Source organism: Synchiropus splendidus, chromosome 2 (genome assembly GCF_027744825.2).
Source record: "Synchiropus splendidus isolate RoL2022-P1 chromosome 2, RoL_Sspl_1.0, whole genome shotgun sequence".
NCBI classification, from domain to species: Eukaryota; Metazoa; Chordata; class Actinopteri; order Syngnathiformes; family Callionymidae; genus Synchiropus; species Synchiropus splendidus.
The window spans coordinates 20980733-21007377 of record NC_071335.1 but is presented as its reverse complement, the minus strand read 5'-3'; the positions used below and the strand labels follow the sequence as shown (position 1 = coordinate 21007377).

General features: G+C 43.2%; 1 protein-coding gene across 2 annotated transcripts in view; it reads right to left on the bottom strand.

Annotated features, from left to right (window-relative positions):
* ndst3 (N-deacetylase/N-sulfotransferase (heparan glucosaminyl) 3) overlaps window positions 1-19383 on the bottom strand; it is a 44164-nt gene extending 24781 nt beyond the window's left edge. For both annotated transcript variants that reach the window (XM_053855217.1, XM_053855216.1), the window contains exons 1-5: window positions 19070-19383; window positions 16299-17440; window positions 4867-4954; window positions 3078-3232; window positions 63-248 (exon numbers count right to left, since the gene is read on the bottom strand). In XM_053855217.1, the coding sequence (XP_053711192.1) occupies window positions 63-248; window positions 3078-3232; window positions 4867-4954; window positions 16299-17297 (1428 nt within the window). In that variant the 5' untranslated portion in view covers window positions 17298-17440; window positions 19070-19383. The remainder of the gene's footprint in view (window positions 1-62; window positions 249-3077; window positions 3233-4866; window positions 4955-16298; window positions 17441-19069) is intronic.
* Window positions 19384-26645: the final 7262 nt, after the last annotated feature.

The following is a 26645-nucleotide window of genomic DNA, read 5'->3' as shown; positions in this document are numbered from 1 at the left end:
TGCCCGCTGACGCCCCCCTGAGGCTTTTTACAAATGAATAGCGCAGCAGTGTCATGTCTCACCATGATGTTGTTGTGGATGAAGCCTTTGCGGTAGCGGGCTGGTTTCAAATGGGGGTACTCTTCTGTGCTGGTGACCTGGATGTTCCAGACACGTCTCCAAGCCTCGTACAGCTGCAGATGCACCGGGTAGACCCCAGAGTGGTGGGGAGCGACGGCATAACCCATGTCCACTGGAATGTTGTGCTCCTGGAGGAGACAGAGGAGCCTGCGTCAACAGCGGTGCCAAGACAGCGACCTACTTATTTGACTTTTGTCATTATAAATAAAGCAAACTGGCTACTTTTGTCACAGCGGTTTTCAAGTGAGTCAACTTAAACCAAATATATTCATGAGATTAGATGGCCTTTATTGGTCGCACAGTGGGGAAATTCAACAGCAGCAAAGACACTGACACATATCAAAGACATTAAAGGCACGCAACAAACATCAAAGACATTCACAACGCATCAGCATTTTGAAAAAGATTATTGGAAGAGATTAAAGAAGTGAAGGACTTTGTCTCAACTAAGAATAGGATTCTTCATTTTGAAGGTGCTTGAGGTTTGTCCATTTATCAATCAGGGAAACCAATCTTTAGGCAAGATAACAGCAAAGTTACGGTCGAATTGTATCGAGACCAAGCGCCACAGGAGCTCCTTTCTTCCTGTGGCAATAAAACTGTACAATTCATCTCTGGAAAATTACAATGAAGGATTCTTTGGCACGTTTTTTTTTGGTCACTCTGTCCTCTAAGCTCTGTGGTATTACTTTTTGCACTTGTTTCTTTTTCATTTTATTGTGATATGCTGTGCATAGCGCATGTTACGAACATACTTTCCCTGGGGATTAACACAGTTTTTCTAATTCTGATTCTGATTCTGAATTTAAGGGACAGATGATCACAAATTTGTGGTATTCCAGGAACCATCTTGTTCTGTTAGGGTCCGGAATGATGGAGTGTACTGCCTACATGGCACACCGATTTTTTTTCAGTTGGCTTCTACATGATTTTGTGAGAAAGTTCCTGAACACTGGTGTTGAATAAATACTTAGTTTAAAAGATAAAAATGGCATAATTATTAAGACTAAGATGAAAAATTGTAGGTCTTCTGAAATCGTTCACGAAGAACGTGTGTTGGTAACAGGGACTAAAAATGTTTGCAGGAAAAGATAAAGATAAACGTGTGAAGGTTAAGGAGCAGGACAATGGCACATATGGATGTAAGTTACAGAGATAGCAGCGACTTGAAACGTCCTCCATTGTTTCACTCCAGGGTTGGGGTTATGGGGTCCATAAACTGGGAATCAAACGTCTGAGTCACCCGCTGTGCTGGGGCTGGAATAAAACCCAGTACTTTGAAGTCAGATTTTTCATATATGAAATGTGACACTTGTTCTCGTAAGTGCCGCGCATCGCCTCTCCTCTATCTCAGTTAAAACGCTGCCACCGCCGGCTCTTTGTGGCGCAAATAAAAACGGATAAAAACCTCCCTTAACCTCGATGGCATTTGCGACTGGTTTGTTATGAAGCAGCGGTTCTTTTATCTTGTTAGCGTGTTCACGTGGGTGTGTGTGTGTGTGTGTGTGTGGTCCTCGCAGAATGATGGCGTTGTCCTTCACTCTGACACACACCTCCGCATGTCAGCGGATAAAGGCGTCTTTATGAGTGTACGTGTTGATAAAGGTTAGGGATCACATTTTATGATCAAATTAACCTTTGGCGACGCGGACCCGCCGCCCCCTCGATGCGTTGAGCCTGTGTGACTCAACAATGGAGGACGGTGTGTTTGACACTCTCAGGAGCCCAGAACAACAACGATAACCAACACTATTAACTATCAATTCATTATTAGTTCCTTTCAACCCTTATTTGCCAACTATATAACTGTGCTTTGTTTTTAGCAACATCACGTGAGGGAAAGACAAAGAGCCTGTCGCTACATGAAAAGGTTAACCGCACCGATCCACCGAGAAGAGTGATATTATCACTCCTCATTCAGCTAATGGTATCTGAAGCGACAGGCAATGACCTTGCGAGGGCCGAAATTGGGATTGAACACACACGTGTCGCCGAAAGCCAAGTCATAGCTTCCTCAAATTGTGTCACTGACACCTGACTGGAAAAAGGACAATCAGAAACCAAGTCACGCTTGGAATTTACCGCACACTAGGGCTGTCAATCAATCAGAGTTTTTATCAGGATTACGATGATGTCTTGCTATGATTGTGAAGACGTCATGACACGCTTATTTAGCCGACCTGGTGCACCCAAACGCCGCACTAAAATGACCCGGTGGGAAGCTACTGTTGGAGGCACAGTGAGCCGCGACACGGAGGGAGCGAAGCCCTGCCTGTCAGTGAGAGAGCTCCAGCCTCGGTTTACATGGCGCGGTGGACGCTAACGTTAGCCGCTGTTAGCTACCAACTCAGTCGTCTGTTTTCAGAGGAGCAGACGCTCATCCAGAGTCTACATCTGTGTGAGTTGGAGATGTTTCAAAGTGGATAAATGCATAAGAACAATCGCTTTCACTCGACCTGAGACAGGGGCGATGAAAGCAAGCGCTCCTTGTCATTCACCGCGCTGCAGAGACGCAGGAAGAGCCTTAAAATATGGAAGATTTATAATCAAAGGAGTGACTATCTTATGAAAAATGACTGGAAAAAAAGCTTGGAATGTGAAATCACAGCTTATAACGTCAGAACCACAGAAGAATCTTTGCGTCCCAGTCAAGTCCCTCCTTCGCTCCTGTCTCCATTGTTCTAGAGAGTGGTGTTTCTAGAGAGAAACCTTTCACCTACACGATGATACATTAAATAGAACTGTTAAATTGTCAGAAATATTGTACGCATTGTTTTATTGGAGTTCATTGTTCAATACAGTTTGAAACTCATATATCAGTGAATAATCTTGACATAGATGTGATGCTGCAAACACCCAGGAAACAAGTGGGGAGGACGCGCGGCGGGAAAATGGATGAGAAGAAGAAGAAAGGCACAGCTGCAGATGGAGGGGAATTTGGCGGGATTTCACCTTACCAAAGCAAACTCCTTGTTGAGCACCATCTGCTCCAGCAGCGACGACTGGTTGTGAAAGAGGTGCGGCTGCATGTGGCTCCACATGTGGGGGAACCACCAGAACTCAGCCACGTACTCCAGCAGCAGATCGTCTCCCTCGTCTTCTTGCGCCGTGCCTGCACACATTAGGGCAAGGACAAGGGATTGCGTTTTCATCCTCCCGTCGCTTCCTCTTCTGTTTCAGTGTGCAATAATCAATTATTGTCATGTAGGTGACTTTACCGCATCAATTACGTTTGTCCTTGCTGCTGCACCACAACGGCGAGCTGTTGCGCTGAGCGAAGGGCTGGAAATATGGCAGCACTGTTTGCTGTTTAGCTGAAGAACATCACGTTGTTTCCTGTTCTAAATCTGAGACCGTGGTTCTCAGGCAGAAGAGGACGGAGCGTCCCGTCTATAGTGGGTGGGAGGAGGAACCCTGCCCCAGGTGGGGGACCATGTGGGAGATCACTTGATGGTTCAGCATCCTCCGCCATGAAAATAGAGCTGAGCCAAGAGGCAAAGCTCTCTAACCTGACCAATGGCTATGAGCTTTGAGATGACTTTTCCTCATAGGGTGGCTGGACCGGAGAGGATGAAGAGCTCAGTCGACTGGAAGAGACTCAGTTTCCACACCGAGAATAGAAGTGACAGATGCATAAAGAGCTCGTGTGCATTTTGGAAGGCAGGGAACTCTTTTCTCACACTGCTGCCACCAAGAACAGACGCCAGGAAACAACATATTCCAGCCAGGATCACCACATTGATCAGCAAAGTGTAGCCAGAAGGGACTTAGCTTTACAGTACATCTGAACAAACCAAAACCTTGTGCATTGACATGAAACCATGTGATCAGCGCCAAGATATTTGTCATGGAAAATACCAACCAACAGCTGAAGCAGGTGCACCAAATTTGCCAAAGAAAAAAGAAATACAGTGTTGAGAAAAATGGAAAAACTGTGCGTCATGAATAGAATTCTGAATAAAATAAATATAATAAAACAATGTCGAAATATCATAAAATAGTTTCTTTTTCATAAATGAAGTCTAAAGAAGATAAGTGAAGTGTAAATGAAATTATCACAATTAAATGTTAATAATGTTAACAATTCATTTTAAAAACTGCTCCAACCGATGAACAGTTCTTACTGTTGGGGGCGCCATCATTTTCTTTGTCATTTTTTCTTTTCAAAAATGTCTCCACTGTTGGTAACTATGACAAATTCGGAGCTAGTCAAGTAAATTCAATGACACACTACTGCCACAAATGAGCCACGTGTATTAAAACTGCACATCTCAAGGGCCACGGGTATAAATCAAAAAACTTCTAGCGGCCCTCCAAGGGGCGCTCCCGGCCCAACCATGGGCCTCGGCCCTAAGAATCACTGATCGAGAAGGCGCAAACACACCCTCCAGTACCACTCTTAGGACAGATCACATGGGGGATCTACTTAGTTCATATTTCTGCAGGAAACGTCCCATCGTGGTGCTTATTTGTGAAGGTTCAAAACATTTGAATGTTGCTTATATACATTTGGACCATCTGAATTTTTTGAAATTATAAAACGGTGACACAGTTTTTTAAATCCCAGTAATCTTGCCTTCAAAAACATCCAAAATATTTATGTTTTATTTTTTCCATTAGGGAGCGAACGACCACCGTGTGTCAGGTGACTTTCAGCAACCACTTTTGGATCCGTCCCACAAATATGAAATTGAAATCCACGCTAAACGCTGACAGTCGAACGCAACGTCCCTTTTCCCAACTCACCAGTGTGATAGAACTTTCCAGAGAAGCCCAAGTTGAAGGTGAAGTTGGAGATCTGTGAGCGCAGTTGTCTTTGCGTCTCCAGCAGAGCCTGCATGAGGACAAAAACCACATTCCCTTATCAAAGCAGCGCAGACATTAGAACCGGGCGTCGGATGATTAATACAAAAAAAAAGAAAAAAAAAAGCATGACTCTCCTGGTTTGTCGGACCCAAATCATTTCAAGTCCTTTGCCCTTCAACAGTCTTCACAAGGCAGTTTCCAACCTGAAAGTTTCACCATTGTCTGCTTTTTTTTTTTTACACTTGAATCAGGATTTCCCCACTTTTTAATGACTTCATTAGCTCACTGGCCTTTAAACAAAGATTTTGTAATGAGTGTTAAGAGAGCTGCGCACACTCTGGCTCACACCGTCAGTAATTCCAGTTAATGAAGGTCAGTGCATTAGTACCCTCCGGAGGGCGGACTAATAACGCCCCTCCATGACTGCACCACCTCCACATCCTCCTCTCCTGCCTCGCCTCCGCTCCACTGTCCTCCTTTTCCTCCGTCTCTAAGAACCTGCAGTCGTCTCGCCGCACCCCTCCCATTTGTCTCCCCCACCCCCTACACACGGGCCTGAACCTCCATCTATCCCTCGCCTGCCTGGTGAAAATGTCACATTCTCAGGAGACGGGCCTGTTCTAATTTGAAAGGAAGGCTGAAGCAGCATGTAGGATGTGTTCGCTCTCTCTCTCTCTCTCACCACAACTTGCTCTTTCTCCTCACGCTCTCCTTCCTTCGCTGTCTGGATAGCATTAGACATTATTCAAACTTTTTTGGGGGGGGTTTAACTAAGTGCAGGGGGAATTGCTGTGTCAAACTTTTTTGTCTCTATTACCGATGTTTGTGAAGTTGATCCCCCCCCGAAGCGTGCGCCGATGCCACGCGCTGACAAGGCTCTCATCCCGGATGGAGATTACTACTAGCGAGACGCGCGGCAACCGTGAGACGGAGGCAGCCGCGGGAACTGCCACTCCAGACATTAGGGGATCTGGAGATATCATCCTGATGCGCAGCTCGACCTGTCGGATCAGGTTTCTGCTCTAACGTTGACCTTCAGATACGTCAAGAACCACAGCCATGTTTCTTCCAGTTGTCACCTGTGAGACAGGAGAAGCAGCTCTTGTTTTCAATGCGCCTGAGGTGACATTTACTGAGAGGTTTCAATCCATTTTGGACTTCAGTAAGAAACAAAGTGGACCATTAAGGTTAACAGCATGTTACAGTGTTACAGCCAGTTGGAAGTCAACAACTTTCATGGCTGAGATGGTTTGAGTCGGTGACAGTGGCTCTGAAATGACTGAGAGCCGTGTAGCAGCGGGCGGCCCGGGGGCCATAAGTGGCCCGATGCCTGTACTTTCATGGCCCTTTTGACGTCAGACTAAAACTATCACTGATATGTTGTCATTTTTCCACCTTTTTTTGTTCTCTTTTAGTCACCACCACCACTTCAGCAGTAAATATAGCATGTTCTTGTTTAAAGACTATACTTTTCTTCTTTTCATTGGCCATTTTTGTGTGCTTTTCTTCTTCCTCAAAATACATTGAAAATATATTTTGAAATAAATTGCCTTTTTATCTGGAATGTCTGGTCCAGACCTGTTTTATTGTGAACCATTTCGCCAGGTGCCTGTGGTTTGATGTCTGGAACCTTTCAATTCTCCAACTGAGTACTCCTCAGTGGCGGCTGCTGTGTATCGCAGTTGGCCCTTTACTTTAAGAGCCCTGTTTGATTCTATGTTTGAGTTGGCCACTGTTAGCTTTGTTGTGTCGCGTTTTGTGATTGAGTTGACGTGATCATTTTGTTTGTGTTGTATTTTGTGTCATATTTTCTTACACAAAAGTTATGTCGATTTATATTCAAAATAAATGTGATAAATGTGAATTGGAATATTTCAATAGGTTTATATTTGCTTATCGTTTAATCTTTTTAGGTTCATTTTGTCCTTGTTACTTCAGTATATATTTTGCATATTTTTCCATTGTTTGATGTTTCGTAGTCATGTCTTTTTTTAGGCAGGAAAAAAAATCTCTCACTTTCTTCCGTCCGGAATTGGTGATGTCACATCCGGCAGCTGATGTTGATGAGGTTTCATGAAACTGTCCTGAATTCCAGAGTCCACCAGATGGCACTGTCTGCTGTACAATGTATGGCCATGAATGAAACCTCTCATCACTTCTAAACCAAGAGCGCCATCTAGAGGCCTTAAGAAATTAGGACACTGTTTCATCAACTGTTTCATGATACCTCATCCACCCATCACTTTGCCACCGGCCGGAATAAAGCAAGTCCACTTGGGTCTTTCCCGAGAGCATCCCTGAGCATATAGTGCATTGTGAACCTTTTTGTAATAGTGATCGGTTTGCAATAGTGGTTATAATTTCGCACAATTTGTACATTTGGATCTATTTTCTCAATTGTTTTCCCATAATTTGTAATTGCGGTTTTGCGTTCGCAATTGTGAATCTGGTTTTGTTGCTGTGGTTTGGTTTTCGTAATTTTGAATTTGGTTTTAAAGGTTTCCCGCAACACTATGTTGTTTGACACCAACTGCACTATTCTGGAAAAAAATAAATAAAAAATACAATTAGTAGCACTTCTGGTAATATCTGGTTAGTAACTGAGCTTTTAAATTTATTTATTGATTTATTTATTACTATTTTTTAATTAATTTATTTATTTCATTTGTGTGTTTTGCCATTGCGGTTTTGTTTCCGTACATTTGGTTTTGCTTTCATAATCGGGGTTTAGTGAATGTGACGTTTGTAAATGTGGTTTTGCGTTCGCAAGAATCTGGTTTCGTTGCTCCGGTTTGATTTTCATACTCGAAACACCCCCACAGTTTAACCAAAAAAGCAAAAACTGACAGAACATTCCAAACAAAACAATGTGCTCAAACCACCGTCGGCTGTTTACAGTCAAACTGCAGGAAACCTTGTCATGTAACTGCTTATATTCTCATAAATGTGGCTTTGTTGCCGTGACTTTCTTTCGCGATTGTCATTGGCCCAGCAGCGCCATCATATTTACGACTTTCCGCATAATGCCAGTGAAATTGTTGGCCCCCTGGAGGAGTACTAGCTCGGTGTTTGGCCCCTCCCCCCCCCGGCTCTAAATGAACAGATATGCCGGCACAAGCACAGAGTGTCTTCATTAGCACTAATCCAATCTGGCTGAAGATGACTGCGTGCTGACAGATGTGCACGGCTCCCTAATCTGATCTCCTGTCTCCGCTGTTGTGACATCCGCTTCATCTTGAACACATGCGCGCAGACAAATCCAAATACACCAAGTCTTAAGAAATAAATTAAGTTTGGAGCCGAGTGCTTTGCATTCTAACCCAATACACTCCTCCCGACGAACTCAGTCCAGATGCATTATAGATGAGTGTTTGCGAGAGTTGGCAGAGGTGTGTGTCCATCCGTGCAGCGTGCTGGTTCTAACCCCCTCATCTGTATTCTGCTTCTCTATTGTCACAGCCAAATCAGGTTTCCAGAAAAAAAAAAAAAAAAAACCCCAAAAAAAATCGACTCAGATATTGATCACGACTTTATAGTCATTTCGGATATGCACCGAAACCGAAAATATAGTTTTGTAAATGTATTTAAATATCATCAATTTATGAGGTAAACAGAAGTAAAATCCATATTTTTGATATACAGCAAATTAAAAACATGAAAATGTATGTGTAATAACATTCCCAATAGAACATTTCCAGCATCGGATCAGTAGTCCTATTGTATATCTGATGCTAAACTCGACTACAAAATTATCCCGAACTCATTCGGCGTGACTCGGGTGCAACACTTCTATAGTTTTATTTTATAGCACGTTCATCCTCTCTTCTCTACTGTTCCACCAATTTCTAACCATGTCGTGATTGTCACCCAACTACTGTGCTACATTTATTTAACCGGAATAAGATATTTTTCAAATGTGAAATATTCATAGCATTTACAGTCAAATTCAAAGGGGGCTTCATTGGACAGCAGGAGGCGGCAGCGTTCGAGCACCAGCAGGTATCGAATCCCCTAGAAAGACAAGTCGGCTGTATTCCAGAGCACCACCGGAATCTCATTCTTTACCGTTTGTCATTCCATCTATATTTCCAGTAAATTGAACTGAAATGTTTTTTTTCCGAGTTGTTTTCAGACAAACACACAACCCCTGAGGCGGAGGTAGAAGTGACCAGCCGTGCCACACATCAAACGCACCATTACTGGTCTCGCAGGAACAATGACTTCCTCTCCCGCCGCTTTTCGGAATTAAAAGCTAATACTCAAAGAGAACACGGACGTTTGACAAATATAGAAGCAATTTGTCAAGTGGATATTGAGCTGAGAGCTGTGTGGCTAGCTCCAGAATGGGCACTGAGAGGTACTTGAAGGGAGAACAGGGTGGATTTGGAATGTGAAGAGCGGATGCGGCGCCTGAGAGGGATCCAGACTATGGTGCTGATGAAACACTCCCGGATTAGCAGCTAGTGAGCCGCCGTGTTTGCCCAGTTCTACAGATGCTACTCGTTGGTTGTGTTAGAAGCAATGCCAGTTGGGCACCGTCGGCTCTCCCAGACAGAGGACCAGCATCTGCGCACCTGGCGTCCGGCTGCATCCAGAGAGCCCTTCAGAATCATTTCAAGTATTATAATTGATTTAAATTTGATTACAACGTAAGACCTATTGGGGCACGTGAAAATATACTGTAGATATTGATATGGAAATGAAAGTGTGAGAGGTTTGCATTTGTTTATAGCAGGGGTTTCAGCCCAGGGGCCACAGCAGTGAGGATAGATGAGAAAGCCTTTAAATGTCTACTTGTCATAACATTAAAAACATTAAACACTAAAGATGCAAATAAAGTTACAGCATGTGTAAATGTAAAGCAGCCAGAGTTCAACAAATATAAATACAGTAAAAATAAGGACATTAGACAAATACAATAAACATCATGAACAAATAATAATAATAGAGAAATATAACCATCGCAATAATCCAGCCGTTTATTCCTATTTTTATGCCAAAAATAATCGATTACGGGTATTTATTCTTTATTCTCGTATTCTATGACTCTGTTCAGGTCATATTTACTTCCCAGAAGCAAGTAATGTTAAATTGAATATCAGATATCACCCTTAAACTGAGGGCCACACGGCGCCCGAGTGGTCAGCACTCTTGCCTTGCAGCTAGAAGGCTGCGGGTTTGACTCCCGGGTGCACGTTCTCCCTGTGGGCAGATGGGTTTCTCTGGTTTCCTCCCACAGTCCAAAAACATGCTCATTCGGGGTTCAGGTTAATGGAGCAAGTGATGGACTGGTGACTAGTCCAGAGTGTCCCTCACCTATCGCAAAGCTGCGTCCCTCAAAATTAAAGAGAAAAAAAATAAAAATATGAAGCCATAAAAGTGTTTCATTGAATTACACTGAGATTCTTAAAACAAGATGCAGTCAAGCAACATCTTTGAAGCATATTAAATTACATTTTTCTGAGTGTTTTCATAAGACTACAGCAAGACGATGAAGTTGTCATTTAATTGCCCAGTCCTGGTTCATTGAATTGCAGTCCAACTTATTATTATACCACTGAAAAGGTCAACATCTCGACTACAGTTAGCAGTTACTGAAAGGGCCATGGAGTCATGCAGCGCTCAGGCCAACAAGAAGACAGTGCAGCTGAACAAATGCTAGACGAGGCAGGCTTGTGTTTGTTTGTGCGCACGAGCGTGGTGAGCGCTACAACAGCACTTTTAACTGGGTCATGCATCTCTATTTTATGAGCAGGAATATCACCTCACTACTTAATGCTACTCTTCGTTCTTGCTTGCTTTTCCCTTTTTTTCCCCGCTCGCCTCCAGCGATACAAGAATTCATAAATTAATCTGATCGCTGCCAGTAACAGATGAAGCGACATGGGATTGCATTGGCAGAATCTATAAATTCCAGTGCGCCGAGTCTCACTTCACCAATCTCACAATCGGGTGCGCGAGTCAGATTTTTGTTTGTTGTGTTTTCAGTCGTCGGAAAAATGCAGCGCCGCGTGACAATTTGCTAGTCAAGCTCCTAACACAAAGACGACGAGTGTCAAGTTGCATGACGCTCCGAGCAACATCCTGTTCCTCTGCTCTGTCAGGTGACGTCTGTTTTCTTCTCATTTCCTCCTGCAACATTGTCACGACAAACATAATGACACCGTGAAGAGAAATACTGACTTTACCTTTGTAGTTTGAGATGTTGAAAGTTGAAGAAAAGTTGACTTACACTTTAAACTTTTTTGAAAGCAAGATAAAAAAATGGAATCTCAAATTGATTTGCTGGTTTTTGCTCATGTGGGATCTCACGAGTAGGTGAGGTTTCATGAAACAGTATCGCAGGGTTGATGAAACAATGACACTAGATGGTGCTCTTTGTTTAGAAATGATGTGAGGTTCCATTGAATAAGTTGAATCAGTGCCATCTGGTGGCCACGGAAAATCAGGACACTGTTTCATGAAACCTCATGAACCCTTCAATTCTGTGTCACGAAACCTCATCTACCCGTCACTAGCTGTGTGTAAAATGTCCTTATATTAGTTGAATTTCCAAATGTGCTACATTATACACGTCTCCAACATCTCCATGGAAACTCACAAAAGGCTGTAAATGTATTTATATCAGACTATTTACCACACTTTCAACTGCCGTACTGCACTCAAAGACAAACTCAAGGAAGTCGCAGCTAAATCACTGTGTTAGCGTTTAGCATTCGCTTGTCATTTTATTTTTTTCGTTCAGCGAAAACAATCTTCTCTGGAAGCTACAAAGCGAATGTCTCTTTTTAAAAATAAATCCTAAATGTCAAAAGACAGAGGAAAATGCCATTTACAATGATTCAGTCAGCAAACAGTCGGATAAGTAAGATTTCAATTTCATTTAAGGCGCGACAAATTAACGTGGTAATTACGCCTCAGCTTAGCTGAAAATTAAATTACATATTAAACTAAATGAGAAAAGCAGTGTATAAAAAACGATGACAAAAAAAAAAGTCTTCACCAAAGAGGGTGCCCAGCAATGACTTGGTATTGTGGGGGATTTACACGATTCAAAGTTCTAGTTAAGTCGTGGTTTGTCAAATGTGTTTTGGGGTTTTTATTAGTTCACCAAAGCAGCACACACAAAGACAAAGTAACCAACACATTTCCATGCTTTGTGTGTTTCCTTTGTTGGTGAGTGAGTGTGTGTCTGTATGTGCCCTCCATCTCAATACGGTGACACCATTCTCTCAAACACCTTTCCCAGAGCAAGAGGTTAAGTGAGGAATACAAATATGCAATGGATAATCCATGATGCAGGTGGAGAGGGAGAAGAATGAGGGAGCGCGAGATCGGGAGGGAGGTGGTCGCCACGGAGACCCAAGATGAGATTTCAACAGCTCCCAGATGACACGGGGAGAGACAGAAGACCCGCTCGGAAGAATGAGAAAACACAAGTAGCAGCACGTGCAGATCATTGATGGGAGTTTTTGACTGGCATCATCTCTCATTTTGAGAAATGTCACCAGCATGTTGCCTCTCTGGGAACCGTTTTAATAGAAGGGATGCAGCTGTTTCTGCGTGCGTGTGCGCAGACAGGAGCAGACGTAGGTATTGTTTGTCACCAGATAAACTCGTGGGGCGAGACTAATGAAGAGTGCAGAGAAGAGGAGGGTGGCATTTTAATTGGCCTTTCTTTTTTCTTTCCCTGCGTTTCACTCCTCTCTCTTCTCTCGAGGATGTCAGAGAAGCAGCTTTGACTTTATAGATGCTGGAAGGGATTTAGGGCACTGTCGCTGCAAATGTCCCCCTAATTAATCTGAGCATTGTTCTTCTTCGGACCCTGGTGAAGATTAAACACAGCCACGGCGGCGGCTGACCTATTAACCCCCTGAATTTATTTCACTGTATCTGCATGTGTGATGAAACGTTCTTGAAAAACGTCTCCAGTCCAAAGGTAAAGCGGCCGGCGCCAGTGGTTCATGTTTGACCGTTCCTTAGCATCACATTACCTTTAGACCGATTCTTTTTTCAAGCCTACACATACTTGGTTACAGGTTATACGATTAGTATTCTGAAGAAAACTACTTTTCAGTTGTAAAATGGAAATGAAATGAGGTGTGGTTCAAAAGCTCACACATGAAATTGAATACATTGACACTCAGAAACCTCCGACTTCCAACCTCCGGCTTGAGGAGCACGCCAACATGATAGTGGTATTGCAAATAGACTACAAATAAATGCAAATAAAAAGTACACGGCATTTGCTCGGTACATAGTTGCTGTTTTACATTTTTTATTTTACTTCAAATGTGGGGTGAAAGGTATGTGTCCTTGAATGTGTCTTACTTTTAGCATTGAACGCCAACAAGATGCATGCAACCCATGACTCAATGCACACAATGACGTGACAAAAATAAATAAATAAATTCAATGGCGATCCGAGAACACAACTTGAAATTAGAATTTTGGGAAAATTTTCAGCTTGAAATACAAATAAAAACTGAAAGAAAGAAAATTAAAAAAAAAAAAATATATATATATATATATATATATATATATATATATATATATATATATATATGCAAAGTCAGCTGTTAAGTCACTTGTCTCATGGAAGAGAATGGGCTACAATCCTAGCAAAAAGCCAGTCCACCTTGAACGGTGAGTTCTGATCTCTGAGACTGTGAGCCAGCGATGTGAACCCTGGGCGCGGCTAACCACAGCATCTTCGCTCTGCCGGCGCCTCCCTCGCCTGCTCTCCCATTTCCCCTCTGCATTTTGTTTCTGTGAAATTGCAAATTGTGCTGATGGCACGTCCCTGGCTCAGCACCCCCGCCCCCCCCCCCCCCCCCCCCCCCCCCCCCCCCCACACACCCTCTTCAACTTTCTCCCACTGCTCTTCCACGCTGCCATGATTTAAAGAGAAGGAACGCGTGACTTGTTCAGATGCATCAACGCTGCCTCTCCATCCCTTTCTAAATCTTCACCGTCGACTCCATCCTCTCCGTCATCCACTCATCCAGCAGTTTGTCCTTACACACACACACACACTTTACACGTTTTGAGTTTGCTCCTGCCTTAATTCAGGAGAAAGAATTCCACACCGCCTCATCATCCAGCCTCTCCATCAACTGCTTCACATCTTGACAGGCGCCTGTTAGCCACGACGGCCATCCAGATATGAGACACGATATTCCCAAAGTCTATTGAGAGAAATACTCACCCTGTACATGCAGTGGTTTCTATAGCATTCAATTTATTTTCTCTGTACTAAATTTTCAAATGGAATATTTAACAACCCATCTATATTCCTCAACTAAAACAATGTAATAAACGTGTGTTTTCTTCAGTGCTTTATTGACGCCTGAAGGAGCATGCACAGGCTTCCATGTCTGACTGTGTGAAACATCAACTGAGTTGAGAGGTGGGCTGCATCACTGACTTCCCTATAGTTGTACAAAGAAGAGGGACGTGGGAAAAGAGAAATAAGTAACCCATTCATCTCTCCACAGCCCCATTCACCCCCGCTCTTTCTTCCCAACCACCCCCTCCTCTTTGGCTCTTCAACTCCCCATCTTTGTTCTGTTAAATGGCCTCTTTACTTCTGGATAAACTTTCATTTGAGTGGAGAACTGTCTCGCTGTAGACCCAACACATAAGCTTTGCAAACAACACACTTGGTACACAACACTCGGAGGCTCGACACACACTCATAATCTTCACCAAATAGCCCTTTAGTGCAGCCATGCCAAAGATAAAATCCTCTGAAACACACTCCAATTGAAATCTTGTGCTGCTTCCAGACTTGCAGTGTAATAAGTAAACATGTCTTATCTCCACTCGGGACGAGCCACAGCTGGTTTTAGAAGTTGATAGCAGAGTCACAATCCAAAACGACTGGCAAAGGCAAAGCTTGATCCTCTATATCCTACTTTATTGAGGGGCTATGAAAAACCTGTCACATCGCCTGTCACTGGAGCCGTGCGACAGCGGGAGGACGACTGAATCAACGCATATCTCTCATTTAAATTGTACGTCGACCTTGTTTTTGGTTTTTTTTTTGTCTTTTATCATCATCACTTCACTTAATAGAAAAGATTTGTGAGACTTCAAGCCGGAACGGAGCCGCTACACTTGTCTAAAAGTTTAGAAGTATTGAATATCTACACTAAAAATAAAAAGAATTTTTGCTTTTTATGAAGTTCAGTAGCTTTTAGAGGGGGATCACAACTAAAACAGCAAATAAATTGATATTTCCAAAATGATTTTGAAGGATAAATGCAGAGGAAACAACAACAGAGGAGGAAGACTGGCTCTTTGTGAGTGAGAAAATGTAAAGTATGCTTTCAATATAATGAAAATTATAAGAAAGAAATGTATTTGAAATGTGGTTTCCTTTCATGGAAGGAAGACTGTGAGCTTTAGGCTTCCTCAAGCAAAACAAACAACTGACAACGTCCAAGTTCTTTCGACGTCTCCCATCAGGTGTTGCCAGAGCAGGTCAGCCTCCTCCGTCTTCACACAGCCTTCCGTGTGATTCTGTTTTTTGTTTTGTTGGAGACTCACCACCAAGTCTGTGTTCATACGAGAGTGAGCAACATCATTCTGGTCCATTTTAAACTGTGACCGAGACCCAATTCTGACGGCAGTAGAGGACGAACGTGTCAATGTGTCTTCTCTCCGCTCCTTTTCAATCCCTCAAGTTGAGATGAAACCAGTGCTGTTGTATTGTTTTCTATATATTCAATACTGGACAAACCACTTTATACTTTGTACTCGCGTAATTGTCTCAAAATCGAAATTAAAAATGACATTTTTGACGTAGGTTGTGAGGCAACGTTCTCACGTATTGGTCAGCACCGCAGAAGTGTCCGACCCCCTAACCCGGGAGTCAAGACCGAAACAAGACTTTGAGGTGGTGAGACCACATCCAAGACTGAAACACATGAGTTGAAAGAAACTTCACCATGGAAATCAAATCCTTTCTAAGCAACTCTGAGAGTTTTATTGAGATTTGTTTGCCCATTGCAGAGTTATTCTTTTCGCAAATGGATGGACCGAGACGCCGAATACATAACCTCATTGATTTGCGGAGTAATTATTGATGACATTAATGTTGCATTCAGAGCTCGGTGCTCAGTCAGAGCCCTGGAGTGCCCCTCCGCTCTGCTGTTCATGCGCTTCAGTAATGGGCACCTAGGTTGCATTCAGGTAGTTTTTCATAAACAAAACACTAAATTGAGTCCGGCATGGCCGAGAGCAAAATCAAAATGCAGTGGATTCAGAGACGAGACCTTGAAAATGATTGAGTCAGACACTCAGTCAGTTTTCAGGTCCTTTTCGAATGGACCTTGCACTTTGAAGGTCAGTAAACTGGTCTCACGTACCTTGACATCCTTGGTGTTCATCCGCGTGCCTTCCTTGCCAACAAAGATGTCATCGATATCCACCAATATGTGCCGGTCCAGGCTCAGGGAGAGCTTCCTGTCAGTGAGGTAGGAGATGGCGTCCACCAGGATGAGTCTATGAAGCCAGTAGCCAAGTCCCTGTCCGAAAAACACCCTCCTGATGCCGTCATAAATCCCCATGTCCTGCACAACCGTGGTCTGCAGGCCGAGAGTGAAGCCAGGTCCCGGATGATCACCGCTGCCGCCTCCTGCTCCTTCTTTGGCCCGAGCGTGCAACACTGCCTGGTATGTGGAGTGGTTGGACGAAAATGAGGTCCAGTCCTCTCCAGGTAAGGCCCCTCGATCGGTCCCAGGCTTGGTGATGTGCAGCAGCGGGGAGCTCGACACCACACAGCTGTCCCAGAGCACTTGGTTCGTACGAAGAACCAAGGGGAAGCCTCGGAGTTTGAGCAACGGTGGCGAGTTCTCGGTGGATCGATAGAAACCTATGATCCCCACCCGGTACTCGGTACAATACTGATGCAGCAACTGTCTGTTCCACGTGTCCGCATTTGCATACTTTAATAGATTCTCATAAATGATAAGCGAAAAGCGTCCTCTCCCCTTCTCTGTCAATGGTGGGAGGTCGCCCTTCCCTGAGGCTATTTCCATACGGAACTGGAAGTGAGCCGACTCCAGTATGGCCACGATGTCCTGACCCAGCTGAGAGTACTGGGACTCCACCAGCACCAGCACGACGTTGTCAGTGTGGACATGAGTATGTGGCGGGTTGGGTGGGTACGGGTACGGGAGCTGGCGATACGGGGACATGGATAGGGACTGCGAGCAAGCCGGCTCCTGGGACTGGCCCAGCGGCATTGACGGCGAGGAGTTCGTGAAGAGAAAGTAGGCGGAGAGGAGAAGCGAGAGGAGGCAGCAGGAGGCGAGCAGGAGCAGAAGCCTCCGCAGGTGCCGACGGAAGCGCACGGCCACCGTCATTGTCGAACAGGTCCGCGTTAAAGAAGCAGCTGTGAGGCCCACGAATCTCGTCTGGTGGCTCAGAGGCGGGTCATGTCACCATGGCAGAGGGAGAAGAAAGCTGCGTTGGTAACTGGACTGATCATGGAAGAATCATGGACAATCTGCAAAAAAAAAAAAAAAGGAGGCAAAAAAATAAGTCTTGGGTGGACTTTTTGGGAGTCAGGCCTGCAGACCCTGGGGAGCATCTGGGCACAGCTGGTAACTACAGATTTGATTGAAAACAACTTAGAGCTTATCCAACCTCAGGCGCACACACACACACACACACACGACTGTAACAACACAAATAAAAGCACAACACAACAGACAGTCCTCACAAATAAACAACAGCTGCTTGTGTGTTAATATAGCAGCGAGGGGAGGTGGGCCGGCGCTCTGCCGAGAATTCCGCTAATTGCACCAAACTCCGCGCACCCCTGTCCCATTTCTGATCCTAATCATGCGAAATGCCACAAAATTGGAGTCGGGATCCTTTTCTGCCAGAGGCACTAATCTGGAAAAGCCCACGACAGGAACCAGATAGAGAAAGTGCAAGAATAAAGCAGACAAAGAATATAAGAGGGGAAGAACAAAACGCAATGAATTATAGAAAGAGACAAAAAAAAAAAGAGAGAGGGATTAGCATCTTAATGTATGTGCCGGCAGCCATGGAGAAGAAAAGATTTCACAGAATCTCTCTCTTTCTCTCATTTCCTTCTGTTGCTCATTCAGCCCTCGCGCTCTCTCTCCCTCTATCAAGCCCTAATCTTTCCTTTCCTCAGTCTGTTTTAATACCAACAGCCCTTTCTCTTGCTCAGTATTCGGGCTGTTTTAGAGGCAGTTAAGAGCCCAAATCGATAAAGAGGAGAGAAACATGTATTTACTTTCTTAACCGTTTAAATATTAAAGTGCTGATGTAACCCACTACTATGGGATGGATCAAATCTAATTACCAATGACATATTGTTACTTTTTCTGAAAAGAAATTGAACTTTTCGCCTCTCTCTGTGTGAAGCCTTTCATTCCAGAAAAATGTTTTTTTTATCCATTTAAGACTGTTGGAGGTCAACGACCGCTTGTTCGTACATTTTGTTGCCACAAAGTTGAACCATCCACCATTAGAGAATGCAGAAAAACCAATATAAATTTTACGGTTTAATCACATTTTTCAATCACTGATGCGTATTTGCGACATTTATTAATTAATTCCTGGAATGAATCTTGCACACGAATCGTCTTTTTGGTGTCGGAACCTCCCAATTACTGCCACACGGGGGCGCTGCTAACAGAATGGCAAAAAGGAGCAATACAACTTTCAGTTCACTTATGAAGAACAAAAATACACTTCAAGAATTCACTTACATTCATAAACATTTTAGGGAGGACGAATAGATTTAGACGTATTTAAAAAAGGAATGCGCTGAAACCCACCGTAAACTCGATAATATTCCAATATTTAAAGAAAAACTCTTACACTTCCACCAGTCTGTTTATTATAGACACAATATAACGTGAAATTAGTTACCAAACCGAGTGGGTTACGTGTTTTTCATGAATCTGGAGGGAAAATACTGCCACGTTTGTTGAAATTGTTCGAAAATAACACAAAAACGACTCAAAAATAGTAATAGTAATGGCAAAAAAATGATAAAAACATGAGCAATTCCGCGATGTGAACTAGTTCGAGAGGAGAAAAAGTCAAACGCGAGATGCGAGGACTTCCAAGGAGAAGCGAGCGGCAGCCACATTACCTCTCTCCGGAGCCGAGCCGCTGTGGTGCGGACATGAGTTGCGCGCTGATGCCGGCGAGAGCGTCGCAGCTTCGGGGGACTGGTCGCAGTAACCACTCCCATGTGTTGTGGATGCTCAGGCGCTGTGCCATCGTCTTGCTCTCGCTCCGAGCCTCCACTACAGGTCGCCAGCTGGAATGATCCGCTCTCCTCCCCCTTCTTCTCTTTCTCCCGCCCGCGACGTGCGGAACACTTGTCCGTTTACCTCCACTCTTTTAAGGAGGCGAGTTCGCAGCGCGCTCCGATCCCGCGCGACTCTACACTGGTGGACGCGATCCAAAACGGAGGGGGAGCGGAGCGGGAGTGGGCCGGACTTGACTCAGGTTGATTGACATAAATAGCCCTTTCTTTCCCTCCCCTCGGACGGCAGTCCCCGTGAAAGCTCTCGGCTTGGTGATGCGGGTGATCTCAGGCGGGCGGTGGGAGTTAACGGCGCGCTTTGCTGAGTCTCTTCTGTCTGGCCCAGAAGCTGCGCACTGAGGCGTAAAGGGGGATCAGGAGCAGCCGTTCAGCACCTGCAGCAGGTGCTCCCTCTGTCTTAAAGGGCCTTGCCATGTTGGGGAGTATGATGTTAATTTTTATTCCCCTAATGGATCAAGTCAATTTTTATTGAAACTTCCCCTCGTATTTTCAGTTTTTAAACAGTCAATCTATACGGAGCCCTGGAAGTGACATGCATGTGTTCATTTGTTTGTTTGTTTTTTTTGTTTTTTTTTTGATGTGGCATGCATTACTTTATTATTTTTTGCCCGAGATAACAACTATCACAACATCGAGAAAATTTTTATCTCATGATACAATCCTAAATGTCAGCGCCTGCGTAGCTGCCTCTCTGGCAAAGCATTTTGTATACGTCCTCCTGGAACCACAATGTCTCCCGTAACTGTTCGTCAACATTTGTGTGCTTTTAACACCCTGATCAAGTGCCTTCTACTCAAAATAATACCATAGGTGGCTAAGCTATACATATTACGCGTCCCTGGAAGCGACATGCATGACTTTATTTTTTTATCGCGAGATAAAAATTGTCTCGAGATATGAATTATCTTGAGATAACTATTATCTCAGGAGAAAAAAAACTAAAGTCATGCATGCCACATGTGGTATTATTTTGAGTAGAAGCCACTTGACCAGAGTGTGAATAGGGCACAGACTTTGCCGTCTGCAATATTCTGACTTGCAGACAGCGAATGACAACGTTGACAAACAGTTATGAATCCATGGGAGACAAAGTGGTTACAGGAAGTTATCGTTTCTTGAGATAAAAATGATCGAGATACTAGTTATCACGAGATAACAGTTATCTCAAGATAAAAATGATCTTGAGATAACTGTTATCTCGGGCTAAAACAAAATAAAGTCATGCATGTCACATCCAAAAAAATAAACACACGCATGTCACTTCCAGGGCTCAGTAAATGTCTCCTCACAAATACATGGAAATTATTAGTTATATGCTCTAATATCAGCACACATTTAAAGGTAGTTCAGCCAGTCATAGTAATCTGAATCTAAACAAAATATGTCTAGACTTTGTCTGTGATCACAGTCTTGTTTGACACTACTAATCTCTAAAATCACTAAAATCTTCATGATTTAGATGGATGGATGGATAGATGGATAGACAGATAGACTCTCGCGTCGGCGCCTGTGCAACTGAGATTTAGACTTCAACTTGAGTGACTTGTAGGCTTTCTCCATCCCTGAGAATGCGATACTGTCGTCTCTCAAACTGGTTGGTGAGGTTATGAGAGAAAAGCCATTCTATGTGCTGATGTGTTGCTCACAGCTTTCACCAATATTCACTTCAGTTAGTCAATAGATAAAAGCACAAGCAACTCAAATGAGCGAATCCAAGTTCACTCACCCATTTTCAGCGATTGCTGTCCGGTGACTTTCCAACAGAATATTGACAACATTAAGGTGCACACGGTGGAATGGCTGCCGCTTTCAAAGGCGCAGAAAAACATTTTTCATTCAACGACGTGCAGCCTTTGTCCTTCAAGATCAATGTCTCCTGGCAATGTCGTGCTGCATTTATGGTTGAATTATCCAGCAACAGGGCCATCGTTTCCTCTGAATTGCACATGCTTACGCTTGACTACACCCCATAAAAGATGATTCCAAGAGGCTGATTTGAAGTTTGTACTTGAGCGAAAACGCGGAAAGCCGTTTGCTGCGACTAAAGAACATCCGTCAAGGGTGCAAAGTAGCGTATGGATATTATCAGTTCATATGTTCCATTCACACAGTACGGGCCAGTGGGCTCCAGCTGTGCCGCCGAGCTGGTGGTGCAGGATGTGAGTGTCCCATTCGAAGACCCACACACAATTTCTCTACTTTTAAGTGCAGAAATGGCTTTTCGGTTTGTGATGCGTGGTGCTACCTGCATCTGGTGAGTCTCTGTAAATGAAATCCACCATGAACAAGGAAGTTTTCCGTTTCTGATTTGCGTCCTACACCTGTTTTATGACGCGTTCCAGTTACCACGGAAGCAGTGTGGCAGGTATCAACCAGGCTAGCAATAGCTAGTGTTTATATATATATATATATATATATATATATATATATATATATATATATATATATATATATATATATATATATATATATATATATATATATATATATATATATATATATATATATATATGTTGAACAATACAAAAAAATAGAAGAAAAAATAGCAGTCAAAATTACAGGAGGTGTTGACACTTGGAGCAGCCATCTTGGATTGCAAACTTGGGTTGGTGATAATTCTCCCACTTTACAAAAATGGAAAATCTGGCGTCATGTGATGTCAGGGACAACAGGAACGCAACATTAGACTCCCGACAAAGTCTTCAAAATCACCCAAAATCTCGAGCCTCGTCTTTGTAAACACTGTGTGCTGTTTTGTGCGAGCAAGCTGGGCACTTACCAAGTCTGTCAAGTCATAAAATACTGATTTATTAGCTGACATTAAACTTGTAATCTGGGATTAAATTGGCCGCCACACTTTGTATCTGTTTTACAATGCATGCACAATCTTTTAGTTAATCCCACACAACCTGGACTTCAGCGCCCTCCGCCTGTTTCCTATTCAGTAAGCAACTGAGTCAATCGAGTCCAACACGCCCGCACACGGGCCCTAAAGCAACGTCAGTCAACCCCTCGCAGCATGACACTCACAAGTGTTTTTAACTTGGTTAGGCATTCCACATTTTCATCCCAGTAAGTTCATCAATCTCCACAACCTACTTTCTGTGACACACACTCTGGGCTCTCATTGTGGTTGGGGGGCCCCTCATTAACATTGTAATGGCTCCACAATAGGCTCCACAACAGCGCTTATTAGAAGCGCATGTGTGAAGTGGACTCAGTTTTGTCGGACATTTGCGCTCATGTACACACACATTCCGTCACGAGGCGATTTGAACAATAGATAGACTGTAAGTTTGGCTGTAAGTGAAACGTCTGGAACATCTATTTAGACGTTTAAACACAGCCTGCCTTTCGTCCATTTTGTTCTCAACAATGCAGACTTGCTAGCTTTTTCTATTAGCTAGTTCTTAAAATGCGTCCTGTCTTTTGGGCTATTTTTCTATTTTTTTAAAAATGTCTATCGATACATATCCAAGTATTTTCTCAACGTTCCGTCTTTCTCACCATCTTTGCTATATTGTTTCCCACAGCAAGCAGCATCAATCAAAGGACAGACAGAAAACGTTTGCGAGCTGCTCTCCTTTCAAATAAAAACATTTGCTGTGATAACATCAACGTCTCGCTTCAATGGTGCTTCATCGTGATGGGTCGATGAGGTTTCATGAAACACTTTCCTGATTCTCAGAGGCCACCAGATGGCACTGTCTGCTGGAAAACGTTTGGACTTGAACAACAAATTCAATGAAACCTCACATGATTTTTAAACCAAGAGCGCCATCTAGTGGCCTCTGGAAACGAGGGCACTGTTTCATCAACCCTGCAATACTGTTTCGTGATGCCTCATCTGCCCATCACTAGCGTATTATATTGACGTAGGGGCTAACCCTAAACCTTGCGATCTGTGTCTGGAGAGGATAAACTTGCCTTTCCCAACGTCGATATACAACATGGCACTGGGAATGACTTGATAATATTGACCAAAGCAATTCAAATTCAATACCCTCCAGACCTTCATCTGTCCTGAAATATAAACTATATTTCGATGATATAACTCATTTATTCTGAGAGACTGCTTGGAGTTAATGGGAGCAGATGCTGGCAAATGTTGCAGAAGTGAGAGGTGCTGTCAGACGTGACTGCAGACATGTGAGTTTTAAAGTTACAGCCATGATATAAAACGGCATCCAAGGTTAGTGAGAGCAGTCAGAACGACTTACTGGTGCACGTTTGGTGGGAAATCATAGTTAACTGCGGTAGCAGGAATAATTATTTTGAAAAAAAAAGAAGGGAAACAATGCGACATGTCTTCGCCATCAAATGGCGTCGCTCTAAGTTGGCAGCAAAACATTCAGCCCTAACAATGCACTCGCCCTCACCAACTGCCTCCTCACACACAAGAATAACAGAACACTCAACAAAGGATACGAGATGTGAAACATGTCAGAGCTGTCATGTTCAGCTCGCACCCATCTTAACAGAACAGAGCCGGAAACAAATGAAAGAGCACCGGAGAGACACAGAGCAAGAAGCAAAATGCTTGTTGTCTTCATCAAAACCGTTTGTAAGTGAGAGATAAGAGAAGAGCAGTTGCTTCTGTCGTTCCCAGCTCAAAACTTGCAGGAGTGTGAAGGGTGAAGCTCTCACTACTAAATTCCTTAAGTGATGAGATAAAGCCCAAACAAGGAGATGATGCATTGTCGGGAAAGAATTGGATTTGGAGGGAAGGGTGCTTCATTTTAGACTGGGTGTCGATGAATGAAAAATGTTGGATTGCCGGTTTTGGCGCTCGATCACGGGGAACTGGTGCATTTGCCCGCTACGGACGGCAAGACTGCGGCGCGCACAGAGAGAACAAGGCCGAGACTGACTTAAGACCATAAAAGAGACCAAACTGAACACAAAACAAACTGCTAGTTTGTTTCAGTTCTTGATTTATTTTGAAATAATTTTGGCTGTGAATAAATAGATGAGTGTCTGCATGACTTACAGATGTCTGTACTCCACATTCAGTCTGGTCTTGATCTCAATCTCGGTCACTTGAAAATTTTAATTTGCCAAATGGCTTTATTTTTTTGTTTGCCCTTGAAAATAGATTTGAAAAATATGTTTATTTTGTAATTAACTTCATGCTATTCACATAACTCTTGAACAGATATTCGCGACTTGAATAGATAATTTTTGCATATTCATTTTTTATACTGAAAATTTTCAAATAAAAATATTAAAACAAGGTAATATATTTTCAATAGTATATAGTTTCGTAACGCATGAACATTTTTTCAAATCTGTATTTTCAGCAACTTTTTCTAAACATATTTCCTCACATTTTTTCCTCGTATTTTTCAGTTATGAATTTCTTCTCTCCGTTGGTTTGATGATCCTTCGCAACAGTCCCAGTATGTCATTGCTACGTCGCCTCATAAGTCTTGCGACTCAGCTTGCTGTCTCAACTCAGTCTTGGGTGGAGTGGTCTGGACTACAGCACCACTCCAAACAGAAAGGACCCAGGATTGTGCCAAGAGTTGCGCCAAGCTGACCACCTTCATCATTCACCAGTATTCACTGTGCGGCCTGTTATTTCTAACAGAAAAAAAGACAAACGACGATAGCACTGCTTTTCGATGTCCCATATGATGAGGAAGCGCCTCTCTGCCAGAATTAAGAATTGGATCAATCCCTACTGTAATGTTTGTAATACTGACTGAATGTAAAGACTAACTAAATTTGTATGAAATGGAGTTAAAATCTGTTATCAGGCGACATAGCAATGACATACAGGGAAGAAGAAATTAATAACTGAAATATTTCAGGATAAAATCTAAGGAAATATGTCGAGAAAAAGTTGATGAAAATACAGATTTCAAAAAAAGTGTGCTCACACATTACAAAACAATATGCTACTTTGTTTTAGTTTATTTGAAGGATTTCAGTATAAAAATGAAGAAGATCTATCTATTCAAGTCGCAAATATCTCTTCAAGAGTTATGTGAAAAACACGACGTTTATTTCAAAATAAACATATTTTTGAAATCTGTTTTGAAGGGCAAACAAAACATTAAAGCCATTACTTGGCAAACTATCATTCCTGCATAATAAACTCATCTCAAGTCACTATTACAGTTGAATACATTAAAGACATTAAATTACTTTTGCATGATTTCTAGTTTCACATCAGCAGAGGCAACGTCGGCACTTGACCCCCAGGTCTGCCTGCGTCTGTCCAAGCATCCTTCTTCAGAGGGGAAGAAACTGTGATTCGCATCAATGATGTATAAAGCAGCAGGACTTCACTGGTGCGACTTTAAAAGACTGATTCTTTAATTGTTTTAAATGACCGTCTCCACATTTTGGCAAAAGCCTTCACATTTCCTGGTTTTTGTGTCTTAATAAACTCTCAATCCTCTGAGAAGCCCTCGCTTTTTACATCCCACGGTGTAAACAATTGCCTCGGCTTTGTTTAAACGTGTTGGCAGCAGCGCTGCCATTGCTATTTTAATGATTCCACTCCTCCAAATGTGCCGTGTGTGTGTGTGTGTGTGTGTGTGTGTTCCTGATCAAACCGCCTGACCCCCTCTGGCATGCCAGGAAACGTTGATAGATAGAAGTTCGCCTAAGAGCTTGAAGGCTAACTGAAACCTGTCGAACCTTCTCCTCCTTATATCCTCCCCCCCTCCCCACCCCCCGGCACATTAGAGGAAATATCTTTTGACCAATCAATATGGCGCTCTGAGATTGATAACCCACGGTAGGTGCGCACAAAATGGCACACACACATGCGCTCTCATGGTGAGCGAGCGAGCGAGCGAGGGGAAGCTTCTCCCATTTCCAAATCTGAAGTGTATAGAATAACCAGACTTGAATCAATCTATGACTGGAACTCTGCCAGTAGCAGCATTACCATAGCAACATAAACCAGCAGACTGCTGTGAATCATATCGAGTGCATCCTTTGTTAGCTGACCTTTAGCATTTCAATTCGCTAATAGTCCTGAGTGTCGACTAGATTTTCAGATGATCGTCACTCAGTCGCATGATCACTCTTTACTTCATGGTTGTCAAAGTTAGACCTCCTCCGAATATTGTGAGAAGAAGAGCGACAATTCTATAGTGCAGTCGCAACATCACATTCAAGCTGGAGGAAATGCTGTTGCGTGAGAACGGTGAAGGACGTCAGACATCATACTGGGGCTGACAATGAAAACCGCTGAACGTGAAAGGTGTTGACGGTGGCGTTTAAGACGAGAAAAGAAAAATGTTCATTTCGAACGTGGTGTTATTAATTTATAGCTCAAAAGAGTTTACGGTTGTGCTTCTGTCAGGAAGAGGCTGAAGCAAAGTTCAGCTCCAGGCCCCAGGGCCACATGTGCTCGGTCAAATACTGGAGGTCAAATTAT